The 16322-nt window shown below is 42.1% G+C and overlaps 1 protein-coding gene across 6 annotated transcripts in view; it reads right to left on the reverse strand.

Moving 5' to 3' along the window:
• Positions 1 to 271: 271 nt before the first annotated feature.
• Positions 272 to 16322, reverse strand: part of LOC102445273 (phospholipid scramblase 1-like) — a 40754-nt gene continuing 24703 nt past the window's right edge. For 5 of the 6 annotated variants that reach the window (XM_075937673.1, XM_075937672.1, XM_075937671.1 and 2 more), the window contains 5 exons: positions 14224 to 14266; positions 11918 to 12138; positions 6952 to 7113; positions 5592 to 5753; positions 272 to 1251 (listed from right to left, as the gene is read on the reverse strand). In XM_075937673.1, the coding sequence (XP_075793788.1) occupies positions 1192 to 1251; positions 5592 to 5753; positions 6952 to 7113; positions 11918 to 12138; positions 14224 to 14266 (648 nt within the window). In that variant the 3' untranslated portion in view covers positions 272 to 1191. Of the gene's footprint in view, positions 1252 to 5591; positions 5754 to 6951; positions 7114 to 11917; positions 12139 to 13255; positions 14125 to 14223; positions 14267 to 16322 lie in introns of those variants that run through there. The other variant, XM_075937675.1, reaches the window with a different exon arrangement.

The following is a 16322-nucleotide window of genomic DNA, read 5'->3' on the forward strand; positions in this document are numbered from 1 at the left end:
TATGACTTCTTTTGTTCCCTTGTGTTCTAGGTAAGTGAGAAACTTCAAAAAGAGTTTGTCAGCTTTAATCTTGCTTGTGTAAACTATTAATTTTGAAAGACTTCTAGCTGTATACAAGGTCTCTAGGAATCACTTTTGCTAGTATCACTCTGACACTAGGCAGCACATCGTGAAATTATAGTGAGGCACTCTATTTCTGTTGGGTAAATTTGCATATTGATTGGGAGACATGGATGAAGTCAGTGGAAGAGATAGACCTTTCAACTACATATTTGCTTTCATATAATTTTATTTAATTATATATTATATTATATATATTTTAAATCAAAATCTTTACAAATACAAATGCTGGTATATATTATCAAAATTAAACAAAATATAGAAATTAGAGAGAACTGAAACAAATTATATATAATAACATTGCTAAAGTTGAATATTAAAAATCTGCTCTTGTCATAGGATTAACTAGGAAATGCTAGGGGTCACCAAATGAAATTAATAGACAACAGGTTTAAAACAAACAAAAGGAAGGGTTTCCCCCCCCACACACAGCACACCGTCAACCTGTGGAACTCCTTGCCAGAGAATGCTGTGGAGACCAGGACATTAATAGGGTTCCAAAAAGAACTAGATAAATTCATGTAGGTAGGTCCATCAAAACTTATTAGCCAGAATGGGTAGGAATGAAAGGGTAGGAATAACCTCTGCCTGTCAGGGGCTGGAAATGGATGACAGGAGAAGGATCACTTGATGCTTACTTATTTTTGTTCACTCCCTCTGGAGCATGTAGCAGAATACAGGATACTAAGCTAAATGGACCTGTGGTTTGACCCAGTAGGACCATTATGTTCTTAACTGTAGATAGTGTGCAAGTGACAGAGAATTGCTCTCAATGTTTCAGTACTACAAAAGTGCTCACAAGAATGAAGAAATTTGTTTTTAATTTCAATTCCACTCAGGGAAGATTCATATACATTTCACAGTATTTATACAAACCTAATCTATATTTCATTCAGATATATAGAACTGTATTTGCAATATCAAAACAATAAAATAGAATAGAAACTACCAATATGCAAAAGCCGCAGACACATTTTATACATATTCGATTTTTGCAATGTATTTTAGAAAAAGGGCACAAAGCACTATGAAACTTTTCTCTGTAAGCACATTTTAGTCCAACTGTAGACTCTACTGCCACACTCCTGCTCGTTGGCCCTTGTCCCCGGTGTGTTCAAAAAACATGAAATCCTAAGCAGCAAAGAAAAATAACATAGAATTAGATAGCTTAAGACACCATAGTTACGGTCTTCTAAATAAAAGTAGCCAAACAAACAGCTGCTTTTTAGTTTATGATTTTAAAAGTGACATTTTATGATTTTTTTTGTTCTAAGAATGGGAAAAATTATCTGTTTACACCTGAAAGGGTACTTTTTTAGGTAATGCCCACATATCTGTTACTTTTCATAAGTATTACAAAGAATGACTCGGTTGCAGATGTGCTGAGATCACATCCTATCATGCTGAGAAGCATTTTCTCATGATTTCTTTGTCCTCCCCACTTCAGCCTGTTTGCACTGATAATGCCTTGTCTTATATGTAGAATAAATAGTGGTGACAATCAGATCAGGCATTCATTAGCAACAGGGATGAATGCCCTGCGTCTTGAGTTCCTTCCGTTTGTTTCAGACTTCCTACAGAGCTGGTAGCATGGGAAGGAGTGTAGGCCTGAAGTCCCTTTACCACACTCCAACATCAGCAGCATCTACGCAATGTCCAAAGCCCTGCATCAGTGTTCCCAGGAGAGGTGGAGGGGGAGCAAGTGACTGAACTACACTGATGGGGATGTGGCTGCTGGTGTAAATTCTTGAGATTTAAGCATCATCTTTCTTATTTGTGCTGGGTCTGCTGATCTGTCCAACCTGATACACTGGATTCTGATGTGGAAGGGAGAAGCAGCTGCAACTCTAAAGTACTGCTCTCGATATGCACAGGCGTCAGGTTTTTTGTATCTTCATCAGTTTTTTTAAACTTCTCTCTTTTTACTCTGGAGGATAGAAGCAAGGAGTCTGCAGCCAGACAGACCAGCTGAGATTAGTGCCTGTATTATGTCCAGTATCACTAGGTTCCCTAGTCCTTGCAGGGTCCTCTGCTGTGCAGGGAAGTTGAACTGTTACCCCACATATACTGGGCTTAGATCATAAATGTGACTAAACTTCCCAAAGAGAGAAATGATTAAGGAGGCACTAGGAGAAAAGAAAATGTTCATTAAAGCAAAAGTGTGACTTTTTTTTTTTCTTTAAGTTTCTTAAAGGTGGCCTACTTTTTACTCTGGAGCCTGCAGAGGCATCAAAAACAAACAAACAAAAAAGACCAAAAAAACCAGAGCAGTCCAAGGACACTGTCTGAAATTCAAGAAAAATGATGGAAATGGAATTGTTAAGCAGAAATTTGAAATAAAATGTTGGCGTTTTCTCCTGGAAGGAAACCTAGTTGATTTTGCCAGACACTGAGAAGGTAGAGAACAAGAGGAACTATAGAGAACAAGACATTCTCTTCCTGAATTACAGCTGTGATTCTGCCTCCAAGCTAAAGTGCCCACAATGAAGACAAACAGGATGGGCAAAAGGTATTCACAGCCCTCAGCGAATGACTCAAAATTTGCATATTAGAATGTTGTAATTGCTGAGAGCTGTTAGAGAGTTGGCATCATTGACCCCTGCCTCTGGAGTGGTTCTGTTGATGTTGCTCTTGACTGTTATACTGATAAGTATATTGAGGGTATCTGTGTCTCAGTTATGGCTGATACCTGAATTGTCATGTTCTTGTATCTGCAGGATTGTGAATGCCAAGAGATCGCAGCGTTGCTCTAGAATCCTTCATGGAATGCAGTAGTTCATTAGTGTTGGCTGTGAATAATTTCTGCCTGCTGAATGGAAGATCATCTATGGAAGATTGGATCTCTCGGGGGAAAGCTGCAGAACTGAACCATGAGGCCCTCCCCATGACTACGGCTGTTGAAGTAGACCAAGTAGCTGTGTTGGTAGCATCTAAGGCAGCTTGGACTGCTGCCCTGGATATTATGTGACTCTTAGTAATGACAGCGTTAAATTGTTGCTTTTTTGCCTCAGGGATATCTGCAATAAAATCATTTAATTATGAATAATTTCTATGGTCATATTTACAGAGTAACGCCACTCGATATTGTCAGGTAGAGGACCTGTAAACTTTTCAACTGAAGAGATCCAACCTTTTACTGTCATAATCAGCTGGGGTAGATCTAAAGTACTGCTGCTTGCTCCTCTGATCGGCTGCTTCTACCAGAGTTAGGTGCAGACCCTTTTGGAGGAACATAATATTTTTTGACAGCTTGTTTGCATGTTGAAGTGGCCACTGCGACGACTGCTCAATGGTCTTTGTTGGTTCCATCATGGCTTTGTTTTCCGTAATGGAAAGCTATTTTAGAAGTCGTATGAGCTAATAAAATGTCAGTCAGTTCATGTTAGTTGTCTGATAACTGTTTTAAAAGATCTTGAAAATTTGAGAAATCATCTGCTGTAGTGGGAAGAAGCAGTTGGTACCATGACTTCATCTAGGTATGACAATTTGTTAGTATCAGGTGAGGTATTCAGAGAGAGGTCAGATTGCTCCCCTTGTATTGCACGTAGTCTTTGGGGAGATGGGAATTGTGGTGGAGGGGACAACTGAGGTACAGTTGGTTTTTTGTGAGATCGATGGTGTTTCTGGCAAGGGTACCAAGGGCTCTAATACTGTCATTGTGGATAAGGCATGGTTGGTGGCATCCATGGGCTGTTGTACCAGGATGGCATATTTCGGTGTCTGGAGTGTGGGAGATGAGTCCTGGCTGAATACACAGAATAGTCAGTAGGAGGGGAGTTGTTAGGAGAGAACAAGAGTCACTAGAAAACTTTTCCAGTGCTATATCTGGTCTTGGTGCTGGAGGACCAGGAGAATGTTGTGCCCAAAATGGGTGAATTGAAAGATGAAGAAACCAGGAGACCTCTGTGTTGTGTGTACTGTTGCGCAGGTGTTGTCGGAGCCATAGTCGGCTGCACCGACGCCACTTGAGTGCTGTACGATGTCTCGGCACTAAGTGGGCAGGCAGTGTAGTTGGTGCTGTGGTAGTGCCTATAATGGTGTTGGAAGTTGTTCTCGGCACTGGGGCAGGTTGCAGTGTTGGCAAAGTAATGCTGGTCCCGGCAAGGTAACATCAGTGCTGGCAGGTGCTGTGACAGAGGCAGGCGACTTGAAACTTGTGGGCAGGATTTGATATGACCGGCTTTTGTGGTGGTGCCAGCAGTGCCGGATAAGCTCTTGGCATCGAAGAGAAACGTTTAGGAGCCGGAGCCTCCTAAGGTAAGGAGGAAGCACATTTCTTTGAGGAATTTTTCTCCTTTTGCACTTGGGATTTCTTGGGTTGCTGACCCAGGTCTGAAGCTGGTCTTAACGACTTCTCAAGCAGAATAAGCTTAAAGTGAAGATTTCTCTGGCCTTCAGTTTAGCACAGTGAAGACATTTCTGTGCAACATGCGCCTCTCCAAGACATCGGACACATAGAGTGTGTGCGTCTGAGATGGGAATAGGATCCTTACATGTGGAACAGCACTTAAAGCTGGACAGCTGGGCATAGCACATACTAGCACTATTTAACTAAGGGGAAAAGAACTTGAAGGAATATTTTTTTTAATTTGAACAAAACTGTTAAAGGGAAAACTAACTAACTACAGGTAAGAACTATATAGCTGGGATCACTCATCTAAAATGCGAGCTGAAGCTGGGGACACTACCAAAGTCCGTCTGTGACTGGAGGCGGTAGAGAAGGAACTAGGGGGAGGACTTGCGCATGAGCGATCCTGCACAGTAGGGGCGAGTGACAAGAGGCGTGCGCATGTGTGGCCCCAGAGTCACTGCTGTGAAGACTCCAGAGAATGGGCTTGGCAGCGGCGCACTGACCTGATGTGGAGCACCCACGGGGACATCTCTTGAAGAAGAATGGTGTGTTAAATATTGCTACTACAGAGGAAGGGGACTGTTGACATTTCCATCCCTGAGCTGATGTATATGCCTCTCTCCTTCCTTCTAGTTTTCTTCCCATTTTCAGAAAACTCAAGTTTGATAGTAAACATCCAGCAGAAACCAGAACATGCCATGGTGACAGTAGTTTTCAATGGAATGGACAAAGGGTCCTGCTCTTTATATGGTATATGTCAGCTCTGAATAATGGAACAGCTCTGAAGCAGCCTCAAAGTAGCCATAAAATAATAACTGGAGGTATGTCCTTATGGCATAGAAAAAGTGTGAAACCTTACAAGAACAGGCATATCAGCAATACATAAGTATATTCCTATATAATTTTATGCTTTTATATATTCTAATTCTAAATGTAATCCCATGATCTGAAATAATTCGTCACGCTTCCTAGACACTTGATTCTACACTCTCCAAGTCAATGGAAGCTCTATTGTTAACTTCAATAAATCCAGGATCAAGTCATATCCTAATATGATTTTAACTTACAGATGAATAGAACATATATTCACTGTTTAAAGTTAGTTAATTGGTAGACTTACAATAAGGAAGCAAGCACCAATCATGACAGCTTTCATCTTAACATCAAGATCCAGTGGAAATTGGATTCCAAAATTATCAGCATCTGTAAATGCCTCTTTTACAAATCCAGTCCATTGCTTAGAAATTCTTCCAACTACAGAACTTTCATCCATCGATTTTACCTAGTTTGAAAAACAAACAAAAACATGTTACCACTCATAATAAAAAGATGTTGTGTGTTCATTTTAAATGTTAATTGAAAAACTTCAGGATATTCACATTTATATTGGTTGTTAGATATACTGAAGCATATGGCTATTGAATAATTGTGGTAATGTTGACTCTACTTCATTAAATTATGGGCTGAAATCCGCGGCATGTTTTGTGCTCATATCAATGCTGGTTATACATGGAAACAAAGTAATGGAGAGGTTTGCAGGGCTACACTGTTAGAAGTTCTGTAAATCAAGGTTCCTTCACCCAGGGGCAGGTATCTAAATAGAAGTTAAAAGATTACATGATCATTTTCCAAAGTAGGGCATAAGCTATATTCAACATTGTCTTTTGAAAACTGGTTTCAGTGTTCAAAGTTATGTAAAATAAAACATAATGGCAAATAAGTTTGCTTAGAACAAACTTGCAAACCCTTGCTTAGGATAAACTATCAATTGTTTTTGAATGAACTAGTAGCTGGAATATGAAAACAGGATTCATTAAAGCATAGTTTGATCCACAGTACAAAATTAAATAATTTATAACAAAAATACATCACCCCCTTCTGCTGATCCATTTTGATGATTTACATCAATTACTTGATAATAAAGTCAGTGGCTCTAGAAAGTTACTTATTTAATAATACTTAAGTATACATTACTAAGGGAAAATTATATAGTGAATCAATTTTTTCTACCATTTCCTAAAATAAGATAATGTAATGATATTTTCTACTGGTGTTTCAATAAACATTAAACAAATGTCAACACCCCAAATGTCAACACCCCAACAGTGAAACAACTGTAATAAATTCAAAGTAATTTCAAACTGGTAAAGAAAGCTTCACTTTAATGGAAAGAGAAACTGACAGAATATTATCCATACATTCAATATCTCATGATTTGATAATCTGAAAGTTGATTCGTTATGACAATCATTGAAACCTGGGTTATCTATAAGGATAAGTGTTTTGAAAATTTTTCATGCACACAGTTGGACTATCAAAACATGTAATGCATTCAGTAATAACATTTCAACTTAGTTTTGTGGGAAATGGTCCATTAGTAACAATAAGACCAGCTACAAATATTAAACTACAGTATTAGGAAAACCAACTAATTAAGAACAGACAAGAGCAATACAAATTCTTTAAACAATGTTGCCTACCTCAAAATTAACATCCTGACAACAGCTGCATACAACACATGGACCAATGATTTTAAATATATCCATTTTTGCTTCGTTTTGAACAGTAAATTTAGGTAGACAAGGGTGCCAGTTTTGTTTTATGTAGCCAACTGGTGTACCTGGAGGGGCCTGAACTTCAAGCTTTAAAAGAAAAAAAAACACAACAAAACATAAGTAGGATAAAAGTTACGTGTCTACCTAATTATTCCAATGTGTTTTACATGCTTGTAAAATAATCTTCAGCACAGAGAAAGTCTGTAATGTAAGAGATGGGTACTTACCCTACAGAAACTGTAGCACCTTAAGATGTCCAAACAAATTCTATTCTTGGTGTTCATATACCCCTACGCTAACAAAATCTAATTATTTTGAATAGCTGCATCCACAGATGCAGATATGATTTTGCCAACTTGGAGTCTAACACTGTTCCTATACATTTTGGCTACGTCTAGACTGGCCCCAAATTCCGGAAAAGGGATGCAAAGCAGGTAAGTCAGCATAGGGAAATCCGCGGGGGATTTAAATATCCCCCGCGGATTTAAATAAACATGTCCGCCGCTTTCAAGTAGGAATAAGAGATCCTCCGGAAAAGGGCTTTATTCCAGAGGATCGCGCCAGTCTAGACGCTTTTTTTCCGGCTTTTCCCCAAGCCGGAAAAAAGCGGCGGACATGTTTATTTAAATCCGCGGGGGATATTTAAATCCCCCGCGGATTTCCCTATGCTGACTTACCTGCTTTGCATCCCTTTTCCGGAATTTGGGGCCAGTCTAGACATAGCCTTTATGTTCCACCTCAGTCAGAGTTGATTTGTTGTGATTCATGAGGCACAGCAAGGTAAAATGGTTTGAGGTGTTCTAACTAGAACCTTTGGAGAAGATTGTGGAGAAGAGTCTCATATCAGCCAAGCACAGATATAATAGGACTTCTTATTTCCTTATGTATGTTGTCACCACTACAGTGAGGACTCAGTAAAACACTGTGGCTATGAAAGGATGAAAGGGTAGAATCCTGTACTGATAAAATGACGTTATTATTCTGTACTGATAATATTGTAAACCCCATTAATATTCTGTATGCTGAGAGTACTGAAATGTGAAGGCAAGCATCTTGCAGGTCAAGAGTCATGAACCAGTCCATGGGATCCAATATGGGGACAATGAAAGCTAGGTTTACCATCCTAAACTTCTTTAGTATCAAGCAGGAATAGAAATAGAAACCCTGCTCTGAATTTTTGAAGAACCTCTTTTATCACTCCCAATTATAGCAGGAAATCAAATTCTTGTAGAACTATGCTGTAAGAAAGGTACCTGAAGAGGTGTGGGGAGGGAATTATAAGAGCCTAAAACGGCATAGGATACCCTTACTTATAGTCTCAAGGACCCATCGGTCAGAGATGATCCCAGCCCAAGCTTGTTTAAATGAATAAAGGTGGTTGGTCAACCAAAAATGGATGGTGCCGCTGGTGGTCCAACTGGGTTCTTGACTACCCTGCCAAAGCTGCTTCCTTTACACTTGTCCCTGCTGTGGGCCCAGCCAGAGTGAGGTTGATAAGCACCACTGGTAGAACTATAAACCTTTCCTTGGTGGTTTTGATGGACACAATGGGAACTGTTGCTGGGATCTGCAGAATGAGGACTGAGGGCTCTGCAGAATGAGGACCGAGGGCTCTGTTACTAATGCCGTAGTTTACCCTGCTTTGGGGTAGGGATGTTAGATAGAGAGTAACTGAATAATCATGTAATCACATCAGATTGTAGCAGTTTTACAACTACAATAGTCCCCAGAGGTAGGGCCAGCAGCCAGTGTGCTCCAGCCTCACTAACAGGGAGCCCCCTGCCATGTCACGCTGCTGCCTCTGTATCAGCAGCTCTCTACACAGACTAGCTCTGCCTACTGCCTTGCAATGCTGCCTCTGGTAGAAGCAGCAGTGCCGGGGTGCAGAGAGGGGAGTGGAGGGGGTGGGTAAGAGAGGGGAGCCAGTGCTCGGGGGAAGTCAGCTTTCAAACATGATATTTGAGTAACAACTGAGATTCATACTAACTTGGTGGTATGTGTCTAATTTTTTGGGATTAGAAAGAACCTCATACAGTAAACTTCTGATAATCCGGTACCTTTAGGACCCAGGGGGTGCCGGATTATCAGATATGCTGGACTATCAGAAGGGGGGGGCTATGAGGGGTCTGGAGTGGGCTGGGAGGGGATGCCACCCCAGACCCCTCAGCCTCCCCTTACGATAGTCCGGCTCTGCCCCAGGCGTCCCTGATTCAGCCGCTGCTGGTCAGTTTCAGCAGCAGCTGAATCGGGGATGCCTGCAATAGAGCAGCTGGGGTGCTGCTGGGTTGGTCCCGCAGCGCCAAGGGGCGGTGCTACGGCACCAACCCAGCAGCACTCCAGCTGCTCTTGGGGACGCCTGGGACAGAGCAGCTGGGGTACTGCCCGGTTGGTCCCCTAGCGCTGCCCCTCCGGGCTGCGGGACCAACCCGGCAGCACCTCAGCTGCTCTGCCCCAGGGGTCCCCGATTCAGCCGCTGCTGAAATGGACGCTGCTGTTCAGTTTCAGCAACGGCTGAATCCCGACACGTGGGGCAAAGCAGCTGGGGTGCTGCCGGGCTGGTCCTGTAGCGCCGCCCCTCGGCGCTGCGGGACCAACCCGGCAGCACCCCAGCTGCTCTGCCCCAGGGGTCCCCAAGTCAGCCACTGCTGAAACAGATCAGCAGCTGATTCCAGGAAGCCCGGGGCAGAGCAGCTCTGCCCCGGGCTTCCTGGAATCAGCCGCTGATCTGTTTCAGCAGCGGCTGACTTGGGGACCCCTGGGGCAGAGCAGCTGGAGTCCTGCCGGGTTGGTCCCGCAGCACCGTCCTTTGGCGCTGCGGGACCAACCCCGTAGCACTCCAGCTGCTCTGCCCCAGGCGTCCCCAAGAGCAGCTGGAGTGCTGCCGGGTTGGTCCCGCAGCTCCGAGGGGCAGCGCTAGGAGACCAACCGGGCAGCACCCCAGCTGCTCTGCTCCCGGCTTCCCCAATTCAGCTGCTGGTCAGTTTCAGCAGCAGCTGAATGGGGGAAGCCTATCTGGCTGCCCCAGCACTTCCGGGTTCCTGATGGTGCCAGACCATCAGGAGTCCCGGAGCATTGGATGCCAGACTAATGGAGTTTTACTGTATATGGTGAAATGGGTTTTCAATAACCTCTCACTATATTAGATTGGGTTGTCTGAAAGGGAGCCAGGGCTGGAATGCCTAAAGGGGACTGTGTTTGGCTTCTGTTTAACCAGTACGGTACTGAAAGCAGCTCTTTTGTTACTGGCTTGGTGAATCTAATTATAAAATAAACCTCCTGTTTTGGGATACCATGTGTCCTATTTATTGCAGTATGCACTGAGTGTGCCATTTTCAGTGGACCTATCCCAGACACCTGGTCACAGGCCTATGACCTTGAGCCCAGATAAAATGGCCAACAGTTACCCTAGATTTTGGGGAACTGAGAATAGCTTGCCCAAGAGAAGGAGATGGTAAATACTGACACCAGAAAGCCAAAGGAATGCTGAACGAACTGATATTGGGATTGGGTACTTAGGATAGAATCACTGATAGATGTTAAACAAACTTGCTTTAGCAATAGGTGACATACATGATAATGAGCTAAAAGACATTAATATGTCTACCTACAAGGATAAGGCCCTCCAATATTAGGAAGGCAAGGAGTAAGATTTGGACATGGAAGGGTGGGCATCTGATTGAGTGTTCATGATAATGCTCTCGCTCTATAATAACAATGCCATCGTGTAGGTAGGGGTAAGCTTTCCATCACTCATAACTGAAAGAGATGAAGAGTTGATGAGTGACCGTTGTGGTTCTGGAACATCGGATTCATTTGGCATGTCTCTGATCACAAGGTCCCCAAGGGTCTAAGTATATAATCATATGCAAGAACAGGGGTGGGAAAATTCCAGCCCATGGGCCAGATCCAGTCTGTAGGGTTAGTTCCTGGCAGGCCCCCACCTCCGTGCTTACCTGTGCCTCCGCAGGTATCGGAGGATCACAGCTCTGGTTGGCCGCAAAACGCCTTTCACAGCCAATGTGAGCCGTGGGAAGTGGCGTCCCGGTCCGTGGTGCTTCCCACCACTTGCACTAGCCCTGAATGGCAATATCTGCTGATGCGCAGATACACATAGTGGTAGTGACCCACCAGGAACTAACCCTGCAGGCTGTGGGTTTTTTATTGCCCACCCCTGTGCAAGAATGACATTAAAAATATCCCTAATACTGTATTACTACTGTATTACTACTACTTGTTTATGTGGTTTGGCACTTTCTTTTATTAAAATAATCCATAAAGATAAGTGGCTAAGGATTAGCTTTGTCCTCATTGTACTTTGCCATACACCTTGGGATTCTCTATAAGATAATGAACTTGTAAGTTTTAGTTCTGTGAAGCCTGATTCTGGGACAAGAAACCTACTGGCAATAAATACAATTATTATCAATCATTAAAAAGATCAGGCAACAACTATACATCAATTAGTAGAGTCAAATCCCTACAATGAGTGTCAGGTCAATGGTTTATGAACCTGGTAATTTCTTGTCTTCCTTTACTTATCAATATTCAAAAAGCTAAGTTTATTTATAATAATCAAGATTTTGAATTAAGTTGGTGCCTCATTAGGGTCCATTTCTAATTAGTGTTGAGTACCCACTTTCCAGGGATATCACTTATGTTTTTAGGAATTTAGGCCACTTCCAGGAAGAATACAGCAGAGTCCATAGCAAAATGTCAAGAAATTTTGTCAAAGAGCAGACAAAAGTCATGAGACATTTCCAAAAACCCTCAAAGAACAAAAACAAACAAAAAAAAATTACGAAGAACTTATTTTGTTCCATCTCACCTCTTGACACAAAAGAAAATCTCTGGAAACTTTTAAAGGTGCAGGAAAGAGAAAAGAATGTCTCACCTCTTGCAAGCAGCAAGGAAAACAACATGAAGAGCACCTGAGAGGTCTCTGCAATGTTATTACTTCTTGACCCATATTGTCAACAATCTTAATGGTAAAAGGTCGTGACGGTCCACAACAATTTCGAGTACAACAGTCATTTTCCTCTGCTGCAAAATACACTCTTTGCCCCAAGCTGTTTTTGAGTTCATATTTATTGTTAGTTTCAAAACCGATAAGAGCTGAAAATTAACATTAAAAAGGTGTTTAGTTGATTCACTAATTACAAGTATTAATAGACATAGCACAGCTCCCTATCATCATCAGGGACTCACCTGTACTAATTCTTATATAAACACATAGGGTATGTCTACACCTGCACCCTCTTTCAAGAGAGGGATGCAAATGAAGACATTCGAAATTGCAAATGAAGCCAGGAATTAAATATCCTGTGCTTCATTTGCATATTCGAGTTATGGAACTATTTCGAAACAGCACTATTTCAAAATAGACACGGTTATTTCGAGATAAAACCCTTCTCTCGAAATAATTGGTAAACCTCATTGTATGAGGAATAAGGGTTATTTTGAGAGAAGGGTTTTCTCTCGAAATAACTGCGTCTTAACAGCATCTGTTATTTTGAAATAACGGTATTTTGAAATAGTGCCATAACACGAATATGAAATGAAGCGTGGGATATTTAAATCCCGGCTTCATTTGCCATTTCGAATGTCTTCATTTGCATCCATCTCTCGAAAGAGGTTGAAAGTGTAGACATACGCATAGAAAAACACGGACCTTCCCCGAAGACATTACAATCTAATAACATTATAAACATACAAGCAGGAAGAAATATAAGAGAGACATACATTATTTGTAATTGTATTTTTTTTCCTTATGAATAAATTGCTAACTACTCCAATTTGCTCTTCAAACTAATTTGAATTAGGGATTAAGCCACTAGTCGAGTAGCCGACTACTCCACAAGCCTAGGCTTATCGGTAGCTGAGTGACTACTCGACTATTTGCTTTCACTGCTTACTGCCTTTTAAAAGCCTGCTACCCCCAGCATCGTGTCCACAGTGTAGTGCGGGGAGGCAGCAGGGGAGGCAGAGCCACAGCTGTCCTGGAGTCCCAGCTCATGCTGGTCCTGGGAGTGACCCCCATTGCGGCTCTGCAGTTTAAATATACCAGGAGCCAGGCTGCCTGTGCACCCGGCTCCTACTACATTTAAACTGCAAAGCCGCAGTAAGGGTAGCTCCAGGACCTGGCGCGAGCTGGGACAGAGTGCCTCCCTTATCAACTAATTGTGTAGTCAATAGAAATTGTATGGAATCAACTATATGATTAGCAAATTACCTGCTTCTTAACATCCTTAATTTGAATTGTGCGTTCTTTAGATATTCTGATCCAGGTGAGATTTACGGTATTGCAGGATGGAGAAGGCCTTATAATCAGTTCAGAGAGGGTGTTCCATGAGTGAGATGCAACAGAGATGTTTGTGAGAGCAATGGCAAATGAGCAGACAAGACAGACACCACCCTCACAGTGGATGTGGCAGTGGGAAGCAATGCAATAAGAAACAAAAGTAGATTGCTAAAGAGGGACAGAGTTGTAAATGGGCCTGACAGTAAGAAAAAGAAGTGTTAAAAACAATAACTGAGATAGGAAATGATGAGAGCCTGAAAAAAAGAGAAATGGATCTTAGAAATGTTATGGGGCAGGAAGCTGCAAAATGTGGGTATAGCCTGGTTATAGAGGGAGAAGGCAACAACATCAATATTAAAAGCATGAGTGCCATCAGGTTTAGGATGTTGCCAAATAAGGCAAAGAGTAAGCAGAGTGGAAAGAGTTTGGGAGAAAAGATCAGTCAGTCAGTCATGAAAGTTCCAGGAGGAGATATCAGAAAGTTAGGTCAAGATGTTGAATTAGATGGAATTAGACAGGTCAGAAGTAGAGAGGGAGATCTGTAAAGATGATAGTTGAAATCACATGAATAAGCGAGCTTAAATGTAAAATGATTACACTTTTAAATTAGAAAATGTCACATTTTTACATATCAATTTGTATTTTAAAAGCTCAAATAAATATTTTAAGTCTGAGATACTCAAACAAGCAATATTTAAAGAATCTGTGACACCCCAACTCTCCTTCCCAAAATATATTATGTTAGGGTTCTGATAAAGACCCTGTCTTTAAAATGCAATAAAGAAATGAACTGTTATAATTAAATAAGATTACTTTTTAACAGTCTTCAAATAGGATCGGTCATTTAATATATTTACAGTATAATAATCTTCCATTTAATAATATGGCATGATATATACCTTCCAGAAGCTCAATCTGCTGATGAATTAATATCTGGTCAATCTGTTACAGTGGTTAAAAACAGATTAGAAAGGAAGTCAATAAATGAAAGTTATAATTAAATTTTTAAAATAAAATCAACAAGGATATCCGTTTTCAAAAATTTGATTTCAGGCTGCAAAATTATGGATCAATTCATAATTATGTTAGATAATCTACATAATTACGCTATAGAAATAGTGTCTCACTCACATGTTCACTCGTGATGATCAACAAGATCATTCAAACACTAAGATACCAATTTTGCAAGCTACTCTATTGTGTCCTACATTATTTGGAAATACTTGGAGATGGAGAAGGGGAGAGGAGGTTACTCACCTTGGCTGTAGCTGATGTTCTTTGAGATGAGCGTCCCTGCAGGAGATGGTCCACACCAGGTGTCGGTGCGTCCCAGCGCCGCAGAGCGGATTCTTCTTAGAAGTGCATTTGGCCCACGCATGCGCGGTGTGTGTGTGGCGTGCGGTACCATTCGACAATACTGCGCATGCACGGCCATCCTCCCTTCAGTTCCTTCTCTATCCAGAACCTGATGTGGGTTTTTTTGGTTTTGGTCTTAAGTAGAGGGGAGGAAGGGAAAGTAGTGGAGCACCGCCAGGGACGCTCATCTTGAAGAAGTCAGCTACAGTAAGGTGATTAACCTCCTCTTCTTCAAGAGAAATGATCCTGAGGGGTGCTCCACAGCTAATGACTGCAAAGCAATTTGTCTTACGGAGGTAGGCACTTCAGATCAGGAAGGTAAGCTGTCTTTAGTGTGGCCTTTGCTACCCTCGTAAGGTGAAGAGGGCCGGTAGAAAGTGCATAGTGTCTGGAAAAAGATTGTTCTGATGTCCATGTAGCAGCAACACATATGTCGTTGATGGGAACCTTCCTCAGGTAAGTGACCAAAGTGGCGACCACTCTTATGGAGTGTGCATGGGCTGTGGAGGAGTCTGCACGACCTTCCCTGGCTTGACATAAGTCTAGCTAAGAAGTCTAGGCCCTGTTAAAGTCAGGTGCTGGCAAGCATGCAGACGGGCCTCAGGCTAAAACAAGTGTGTGGAAATGCAATTTCTTGCCCTCAGCTATTGAGTAGGGCCTGACTGTAAATCGCTAATGAAATGTTCAAACTGCTAAGAGGTGCTTGGCTTATCATATGTGCTGAGGCATGATTTGCCAGCTTTTGTCACATGCCTCTCAGTCAAAGGCCATTTAGGTGAGTGTAGATCTTGTGGGAGAGAGGAGGCCCATTTCTTCAGGGATTTCTTTGGTTTGCCCCCCTTATCATTAATCTGCTGAGAGCCCAGGACTGAGCATTTTTAAACAGAGGTGTTTGACTCTCCGCAGCCACTTCTTAAGTTTAGCGCAGTGTGTTCAGTCCCTTTGAACATGGGAGTCCCCAAGACACTTGACACATTTAGTGTGGCCATCTGAAGCCGGCACTGCATTGTGACAATCCGTGTAGCGTTTAAAACCTGGTGAGCTTAAATGGCAGAAGAACCAACTTAGGCGAACAGCGTATTTTGGAGCAGGGGTTTTGTTAAGAACCTAATGAAGAACTAGGGAAATGAACTTGGAATTAACTAATCTATCTATCTACAGAGAACTAATGAGGAACGAAAAGCACTGTCTTGAGCTGGGCTCAGTATGGAGGACCTGAAGGAAGGAGGCAGGATAGTGCTGAATGGCACCATGCGCCTCACGCACTGTGCATGTGAGGCCCTAATGCATTGGTAAGAAGAATCCACTCTGCGGCACTGGAATATACCGACACCTGCTGTGGAGCATTCCCTGCAGAGACGTCTCTCGAAGAAGAATGAATGCTAGTGCTCAGAAAAAGTACCATGTTGAAAATCATGAAGTCTGATGTCCTACTGATGGCCATACTGTAATATAAGTTTTTGCCACACCATACTACCACTACTTGGATTCACTATTTCTGGTACAAACAAACAAAAAAAAGTACAGTAGAACAGTGCCCAGTCTCATTTAATCTTAAATTTTCAGCTAACACTGCCAAGTAAGATGTCAATTAGTGGTGGACACATCTGCTAAAACTGGGATTATGCAGTGTTGTTGCAAC

The sequence above is a fragment of the Pelodiscus sinensis genome, chromosome 10 (assembly GCF_049634645.1).
Source record: "Pelodiscus sinensis isolate JC-2024 chromosome 10, ASM4963464v1, whole genome shotgun sequence".
NCBI lineage: Eukaryota > Metazoa > Chordata > Testudines > Trionychidae > Pelodiscus > Pelodiscus sinensis.